The sequence below is a fragment of the Oncorhynchus gorbuscha genome, linkage group LG03 (assembly GCF_021184085.1).
Source record: "Oncorhynchus gorbuscha isolate QuinsamMale2020 ecotype Even-year linkage group LG03, OgorEven_v1.0, whole genome shotgun sequence".
NCBI lineage: Eukaryota > Metazoa > Chordata > Actinopteri > Salmoniformes > Salmonidae > Oncorhynchus > Oncorhynchus gorbuscha.
The window spans coordinates 97,751,129-97,760,220 of record NC_060175.1 but is presented as its reverse complement, the minus strand read 5'-3'; the positions used below and the strand labels follow the sequence as shown (position 1 = coordinate 97,760,220).

At 44.5% G+C, this 9,092-nt stretch overlaps 1 protein-coding gene across 3 annotated transcripts in view; it reads right to left on the bottom strand.

Moving 5' to 3' along the window:
• The window catches only part of LOC124032341 (tensin-2-like), a 68,928-nt gene extending 61,430 nt beyond the window's left edge, over nucleotides 1-7,498 (bottom strand). For all 3 annotated transcript variants that reach the window (XM_046344662.1, XM_046344663.1, XM_046344666.1), the window contains exon 1: nucleotides 7,273-7,498. In XM_046344662.1, the coding sequence (XP_046200618.1) occupies nucleotides 7,273-7,398 (126 nt within the window). In that variant the 5' untranslated portion in view covers nucleotides 7,399-7,498. The remainder of the gene's footprint in view (nucleotides 1-7,272) is intronic.
• Nucleotides 7,499-9,092: the final 1,594 nt, after the last annotated feature.

Genomic DNA, 9,092 nt, shown 5'->3' with positions numbered 1-9,092 from the left:
GGAAGAGAGGGGGAGACAGGGAGAGGGGGGAGAGGGAGAGAGGGGGAGAGGGTGAGAGAGGGGGAGAGGGGGAGAGGGAGAGAGGGGGAGAAGGGGGAGAGGTAGAGAGGGGGAGAGAGGGGGAGAGGGGGAGGGGGAGATAGGGGAGAGGGGGAGAGGGAGAGAGGGGGAGAGGGGGAGAGGGGGAGAGAGGGGGAGAGGGGGAGACAGGGGGAGAGGGGGAGAGGGAGAGAGGGGGAGAGGGGGAGAGGGGGAGTGAGGGTAGACAGGGGGAGACAGGGGGAGAGAGGGGGAAGGGGGAGAGAGGGAGAGAGGGGGGAGAGAGGGGGAGACAGGGGGAGAGAGGGGAGAGGGGGAGACGAGGGGAGAGGGGGAGAGAGGGAGAGAGGGGGAGACAGGGGTAGACAGGGGGAGAGAGGGGAGAGGGGGAGAGTGGGAGAGAGGGGAGAGAGGGGGAGAGGGGGAGAGAGGGGGAGAGGGGGAGAGAGGGGGAGAGGGGGAGAGGGAGAGAGGGGAGAGGGGGAGAGGGAGACAGGGGGAGAGGGCGGAGAGAGGGGAGAGGGGGAGAGAGCGGAGAGGGGGTGAGGGGGAGAGAGGGGAGAGGGGGAGAGAGGGGGTGAGGGGGAGGAGCAGGCGGACCACAAGAGAGTTTAACAAAATATAGGGGTACCTCCTCCAGCTGACAGGATGCTGGGAATCTGGGACTTAAGCTTGACGAGTGGGGGGTAGGGTTGGGGGGTTGGGGCTTGGAGGAGGGATTTGATTACAGCTGTTGAATTGGCCGTTGTACAAATATAGTTGTCACATCCTCCAATACACATAGACATGAGGATGGACATGTATATTTATTTACAAAGAAAGATACAAGGACAGAGGCAAATACGAGCGAGAGGGGGCCAACAGGTTTGAACCTCAGGCTGGGTTTCTGTACAGCACTTTGAGATATCAGCTGATGTACGAAGGGCTATATAAATAAATTTGATTTGATTTGAATTTGATTTGAAATAGGAGGCCAGCTAAGCCTGTATAATAGCAGATCAGGCAGAACTGCCTCCCACCATTACATCTTTAACGGTGCAGAGATACTGAGAAATGGAGACCCAGTGAGCCAGACTGATCCTCATCAACATGGAACAGATAGAATGATACCTCTAAAATAAGATAGACATCAACTTTTTGTTGGCTGAAGTTCACAGAGCATAGCACTTAGGGGAACAGGGGAAAGGCATGGAGCAACTTAAAGGTAAATGAGAAAGGTTTAGAGAGTGGGAACATTGGCAAAGAGGAAATGAGGTGGGGGAGAGGGGAGCTGTAATGCTTGAGGAATGATTGTGTTAGACAGCACTAAGCCAAAGGTTGATAAGTTACAGCTGTACAGACAGAGAGAGAGAGAGTGAGGCAGAGAAAGAGAGAAAGACAGACAGAATGAGAGGGGGAAGAGAGTGAGAGAAGGAGAAAGAGACGATAATTACAAACGCACGTGAGAAAATAGAGCTTGTCTGAGAGGTCCTCTGTGGGGTTGTATATATTTTGGGAATATTTACATTTATCCTACATGAGAGATGAATAAAATGCTGAATCATATCCCACTTACTTTACGTGCCCTGCCTACCTTTCCAGCCAAGTTCCAGCTCATTCCCAGAACATGTCCTACTCTTTCAAAACACTCTTTTGAATAGACGTCAAGAAATTATTTGAGAAGAAAATAAAATATTATTTTTGGGGGGGATTCTGTTTTTTATTTATTGGTGGATCAGGGATATGTTGGGGTGGCAATATTTAGAGAAAGGAAAGGTCTCTACTTTCATCTCATACTCTGCCCCATACACACATTCCTCAACTACTGATCAAAAGTTTTGGACAGATTATAGTTCCAAAACCAATCCAGTCTAGTCAAAGCTTCCTGGAGTTTGACCACAGATAACAGGATGGTGTGGGTTGTCATTGTTTGTCTCCATGTGATTGAGTTTGTGGTTGTGTGTGTTAGTGGATCGTTGTGTTTACGTGTATTTGTGTCTGTGTAAGAGTATCTGGTCGTACAGGATATTTTTACCCTTGACCCGACAATGCTCTTTCCTGTGTTGGGTATTTAGAAATGCCTGTGGAATATGGTTGCCATGACGCAGTACTGGTTAAAGCATCGATGGTCCTCAAGGAATTCTTAACAATTTTCTTGTGACCATTGAATGGATGAGTAATCTGAGCCTGAAGAACTGCTGTGTGGTACATCTGTAAACCAAAGTAACAGGTACAACCAGAGGGATATCTGGCCATCTATGCTATAGGACCAGTGTTGTTCTACTCTAATCTTCACAACTCTAGAGAGGTAGAGTTGCCCATCTATGCTATAGGACTGCAGTGTTGTTCTACTCTAATCTTCACAATTCTAGAGAGGTAGAGTTGCCCATCCATGATATAAAACTGCAGTGTTGTTCTACTCTAATCTTCACAACTCTAGAGAGGGAGAGCTGCCCATCTATGCTATAGGACTGCAGTGTTGTTCTACTCTAATCTTCACAACTCTAGAGAGGGAGAGCTGCCCATCTATGCTATAGGACTGCAGTGTTGTTCTACTCTAATCTTCACAACTCTAGAGAGGGAGAGCTGCCCAGCTATGCTATAGGACTGCAGTGTTGTTCTACTCTAATCTTCACAACTCTAGAGAGGGAGAGCTGCCCAGCTCTGGTTTAGGATGAAATATCACAATGTTCTCCGGAGATCATGATAGGCTTAGAAATAGAGTGAGTATCATATCAAGATATATTCAATTGCCAAGCAGAAATTACCCCTCTGGCTATGAGCTCTGTTGTACATTCGGCTACAGAAAAATAGTGTTTTCTTTTGCCTGCCAAGTTATTTAATTCTATTTGCCATTAAATGGAGCTTCTCTATGATAACAACACAGCCAGCCCACTCACCGGATGTACTGTAGATAACAGCCAGCATAACAGAGTAGTGACGCATCATGACTCGTACCACATGACCTGTGAGGCTGAAAAACAATGACCAGTAGAACAAGTACCTTGGTCGCAGTCCCCTGCTCAGAAGCTGCATGCATCAACCAATGGTTGCGTGTCACCTCATCAACTGTGTCATCAACTGAAAGATTTCTATTACATATGATGTGTTTAGCTGATACGTTAAATACCTATCCAGGTGTCGTAAGATCTGGCAGGTGTCAGCAACACCTAGCCAGAGGAACACAAAGCATTGTCTTTGGCACCCTTTTCACCAAACAGGGAAATGGTAATCCCCAGAGGGATATTTTTGTTAAATGTTATAAAAAGTCAATAAGATATCTTCCATCCAGATCTCTTCATGTAATTTTTTTTTACATTAACCGCTGCAACCAAACCAGTCAAAATTAAACAAAGTTATCAGATCAGCTCTGTGATAGATTAGTAACAACATTAGAAGGCCAGTAGTGTAGATCAGCTCTGTGATAGATTAGTAACAACATTAGAAGAAGGCCAGTACTGTAGATCAGCTCTGTGATAGATTAGTAACAACATTAGAAGGCCAGTAGTGTAGATCAGCTCTGTGATAGATTAGTAACAACATTAGAAGAAGGCCAGTACTGTAGATCAGCTCTGTGATAGATTAGTAACAACATGAGAAGAAGGCCAGTAGTGTAGATCAGCTCTGTGATAGATTAGTAACAACATGAGAAGAAGGCCAGTACTGTAGATCAGCTCTGTGATAGATTAGTAACAACATGAGAAGAAGGCCAGTAGTGTAGATCAGCTCTGTGATAGATTAGTAACAACATTAGAAGGCCAGTAGTGTAGATCAGCTCTGTGATAGATTAGTAACAACATTAGAAGGCCAGTAGTGTAGATCAGCTCTGTGATAGATTAGTAACAACATTAGAAGAAGGCCAGTAGTGTAGATCAGCTCTGTGATAGATTAGTAACAACATTAGAAGGCCAGTAGTGTAGATCAGCTCTGTGATAGATTAGTAACAACATGAGAAGAAGGCCAGTAGTGTAGATCAGCTCTGTGATAGATTAGTAACAACATGAGAAGAAGGCCAGTAGTGTAGATCAGCTCTGTGATAGATTAGTAACAACATGAGAAGAAGGCCAGTAGTGTAGATCAGCTCTGTGATAGATTAGTAACAACATGAGAAGAAGGCCAGTAGTGTAGATCAGCTCTGTGATAGATTAGTAACAACATGAGAAGAAGGCCAGTAGTGTAGATCAGCTCTGTGATAGATTAGTAACAACATTAGAAGAAGGCCAGTAGTGTAGATCAGCTCTGTGATAGATTAGTAACAACATGAGAAGAAGGCCAGTAGTGTAGATCAGCTCTGTGATAGATTAGTAACAACATGAGAAGAAGGCCAGTAGTGTAGATCAGCTCTGTGATAGATTAGTAACAACATGAGAAGAAGGCCAGTAGTGTAGATCAGCTCTGTGATAGATTAGTAACAACATGAGAAGAAGGCCAGTAGTGTAGATCAGCTCTGTGATAGATTAGTAACAACATGAGAAGAAGGCCAGTAGTGTAGATCAGCTCTGTGATAGATTAGTAACAACATGAGAAGAAGGCCAGTAGTGTAGATCAGCTCTGTGATAGATTAGTAACAACATGAGAAGAAGGCCAGTAGTGTAGATCAGCTCTGTGATAGATTAGTAACAACATGAGAAGAAGGCCAGTAGTGTAGATCAGCTCTGTGATAGATTAGTAACAACATGAGAAGAAGGCCAGTAGTGTAGATCAGCTCTGTGATAGATTAGTAACAACATTAGAAGAAGGCCAGTAGTGTAGATCAGCTCTGTGATAGATTAGTAACAACATGAGAAGAAGGCCAGTAGTGTAGATCAGCTCTGTGATAGATTAGTAACAACATTAGAAGAAGGCCAGTAGTGTAGATCAGCTCTGTGATAGATTAGTAACAACATTAGAAGAAGGCCAGTATTGTAGATCAGCTCTGTGATAGATTAGTAACAACATTAGAAGAAGGCCAGTATTGTAGATCAGCTCTGTGATAGATTAGTAACAACATTAGAAGAAGGCCAGTATTGTAGATCAGCTCTGTGATAGATTAGTAACAACATTAGAAGAAGGCCAGTAGTGTAGATCAGCTCTGTGATAGATTAGTAACAACATGAGAAGGCCAGTAGTGTAGATCAGCTCTGTGATAGATTAGTAACAACATTAGAAGAAGGCCAGTAGTGTAGATCAGCTCTGTGATAGATTAGTAACAACATTAGAAGGCCAGTAGTGTAGATCAGCTCTGTGATAGATTAGTAACAACATTAGAAGGCCAGTAGTGTAGATCAGCTCTGTGATAGATTAGTAACAACATTAGAAGGCCAGTAGTGTAGATCAGCTCTGTGATAGATTAGTAACAACATTAGAAGAAGGCCAGTAGTGTAGATCAGCTCTGTGATAGATTAGTAACAACATGAGAAGAAGGCCAGTAGTGTAGATCAGCTCTGTGATAGATTAGTAACAACATGAGAAGAAGGCCAGTAGTGTAGATCAGCTCTGTGATAGATTAGTAACAACATGAGAAGAAGGCCAGTAGTGTAGATCAGCTCTGTGATAGATTAGTAACAACATGAGAAGAAGGCCAGTATTGTAGATCAGCTCTGTGATAGATTAGTAACAACATTAGAAGAAGGCCAGTACTGTAGATCAGCTCTGTGATAGATTAGTAACAACATTAGAAGAAGGCCGGTAGTGTAGATCAGCTCTGTGATAGATTAGTAACAACATGAGAAGAAGGCCAGTAGTGTAGATCAGCTCTGTGATAGATTAGTAACAACATTAGAAGGCCAGTAGTGTAGATCAGCTCTGTGATAGATTAGTAACAACATTAGAAGAAGGCCAGTATTGTAGATCAGCTCTGTGATAGATTAGTAACAACATTAGAAGGCCAGTAGTGTAGATCAGCTCTGTGATAGATTAGTAACAACATTAGAAGAAGGCCAGTAGTGTAGATCAGCTCTGTGATAGATTAGTAACAACATTAGAAGGAGGCCAGTATTGTAGATCAGCTCTGTGATAGATTAGTAACAACATTAGAAGAAGGCCAGTAGTGTAGATCAGCTCTGTGATAGATTAGTAACAACATTAGAAGAAGGCCAGTACTGTAGATCAGCTCTGTGATAGATTAGTAACAACATTAGAAGGCCAGTAGTGTAGATCAGCTCTGTGATAGATTAGTAACAACATTAGAAGAAGGCCAGTATTGTAGATCAGCTCTGTGATAGATTAGTAACAACATTAGAAGAAGGCCAGTAGTGTAGATCAGCTCTGTGATAGATTAGTAACAACATTAGAAGAAGGCCAGTATTGTAGATCAGCTCTGTGATAGATTAGTAACAACATTAGAAGGAGGCCAGTATTGTAGATCAGCTCTGTGATAGATTAGTAACAACATTAGAAGGAGGCCAGTATTGTAGATCAGCTCTGTGATAGATTAGTAACAACATTAGAAGGCCAGTAGTGTAGATCAGCTCTGTGATAGATTAGTAACAACATTAGAAGAAGGCCAGTAGTGTAGATCAGCTCGGTGATAGATTAGTAACAACATTAGAAGAAGGCCAGTAGTGTAGATCAGCTCGGTGATAGATTAGTAACAACATTAGAAGAAGGCCAGTACTGTAGATCAGCTCTGTGATAGATTAGTAACAACATTAGAAGGCCAGTATTGTAGATCAGCTCTGTGATAGATTAGTAACAACATTAGAAGGCCAGTAGTGTAGATCAGCTCTGTGATAGATTAGTAACAACATTAGAAGAGAATAACCCATTCTGACAGTAGACCCCAGGTCCCTTTCTGACGAGTCAGCTGGATGCCGTCCCGAGGCCTAAGCATTCTCACGCTGGATAGTATGTGTTGTAACCATGGGGATTTACAATAACACCAATGTAACCAATCAGGGTTCCAATTATACACAGACTCTTGGGGTTGCCCAACATCTCTTGGGGTTGCCCAACATCTCTTGGGGGCGCCCAACATCTCTTGGGGTTGCCCAACATCCATATCTTTGACCATTTCCATTCTGATAAGGGGGCCCTGATTTGTTATGAGGGAGCCCCCCCAACCCCCACTGTAATTTAAAACCTGCACCCAAACATGGGCACAGACACCAGACACAACTCAAAGTAACAAGCAGACTCATATACACAGACCAAACACATACACATTCCTTTATGAAAATATGCAAATATAAAGCAGGATGTGAAAGGGTCCTAAAACCCAGCTCTATTGTATTGGACCAGCTGTGGCCCCATAGATAAGCCCAGCCAGAGACTCACCTTAGTCAGCCTCATCCTGCCGCTGTTGGACCTCTCTGGACCTCGGCGCGTCAGTGACCGTCTCACCACGGGCACAGGCTCTGCTTCCTCCCCACAGCAAGGCTCTGCAGTCAGGACGCAACCCATATAGAGATGTGAGCCCTGGCGCTCTCTCTCTCTCTCCTGTCCTCTCTCTCCCTGTCCACCTCTCCCTATACTCTACCAGACACTGTTTTCCTGCGTAGTCTCAGGCAGCTGTTTTTGTTGGCTGACGCGAGGCCCTTCCCCTTTTTCTGGCTCCCATTCAGCCTCACGCTCACTCTCCAAGGGCCAGAGGATATACCTTCTCTCACTCCTCTCTCTGTCTCACACAGACACATGCATCCCCCCGTCTCTCAAATACTCATATACTATATTCTTTACATATATGGTCTCTCTCCCTCTGTCTTCTCTCATAGCAATATCAATACCTCTCTGTTTCTCCCTCCCTCTTGCTCTGAAACACTCTCTGTTTCTCCCTCTCTCACTCTGAAACACTCTGTTTCTCTCTCCTTCTCTCACTCTGAAACCCTCTGTTACTCCTTCTCTCACTCTGAAACCCTCTGTTACTCCTCTCACTCTGAAACACTCTGTTTCTCCCTCTCTCACTCTGAAACACTCTGTTTCTCTCTCCTTCTCTCACTCTGAAACCCTCTGTTACTCCCTCTCTCACTCTGAAACACTCTGTTTCTCCCTCTCTCTCTCACTCTGAAACCCCCTCTGTTACTCCCTCTCTCACTCTGAAACACTCTGTTTCTCCCTCTCTCACTATGAAACTCTGTTTCTCTCTCCTTCTCTCACTCTGAAACCCTCTGTTACTCCCTCTCTCACTCTGAAACACTCTGTTTCTCCCTCTCTCTCTCACTCTGAAACCCCCTCTGTTACTCCCTCTCTCACTCTGAAACACTCTGTTTCTCCCTCTCTCACTCTGAAACACTCTGTTTCTCCCTCCTTCTCTCACTCTGAAACCCTCTGTTACTCCGTCTCTCTCTCACTCTGAAACACTCTGTTTCTCCTTCTCTCTCTCACTCTGAAACCTCCTCTGTTTCTCCTTACCTCACTCTGAAACCCTCTGTTACTCCTTCTCTAACTCTGAAACACTCTGTTTCTCCCTCCCTCTCTCACTCTGAAACCCTCTGTTATTCCTTCTCTCACTCTGAAACCCCCTCTGTTACTCCTTCTCTCACTCTGAAACACTCTGTTTCTCCCTCTCTCTCTCACTCTGAAACACTCTGTTACTCCCTCTCTCTCTCACTCTGAAACCGTCTCTGTTACTCCTTCTCTCTCTCTCTCACTCTGAAACCTGCTCTGTTACTCCCTCTCTCTCTCACTCTGAAACCATCTCTGTTACTCCCTCTCTCTCACACTCTGAAACCGTCTCTGTTACTCCTTCTCTCTCTCTCTCTCACTCTGAAACCCTCTGTTACTCCCTCTCTCTCTCACTCTGAAACCCTCTGTTTCTCCTTCTCTCTCTCACTCTGAAACCGTCTCTGTTAGTCCTTCTCTCTCTCACTCTGAAACCTTCTCTGCATTTAAGTCATTTACATTTACATTTAAGTCATTTAGCAGACGCTCTTATCCAGAGCGACTTACAAATTGGTGCATTCACCTTATGACATCCAGTGGGACAGTCACTTAACAATAGTGCATCTAAAACTTAGGGGGTGGGGTGAGAGGGAACTTAACCTATCCTAGGTATTCCTTAAAGAGGTGGGGTTTCAGGTGTCTCCGGAAGGTGGTGATTGACTCCGCTGTCCTGGCGTCGTGAGGGAGTTTGTTCCACCATTGGGGGGCCAGGGCAG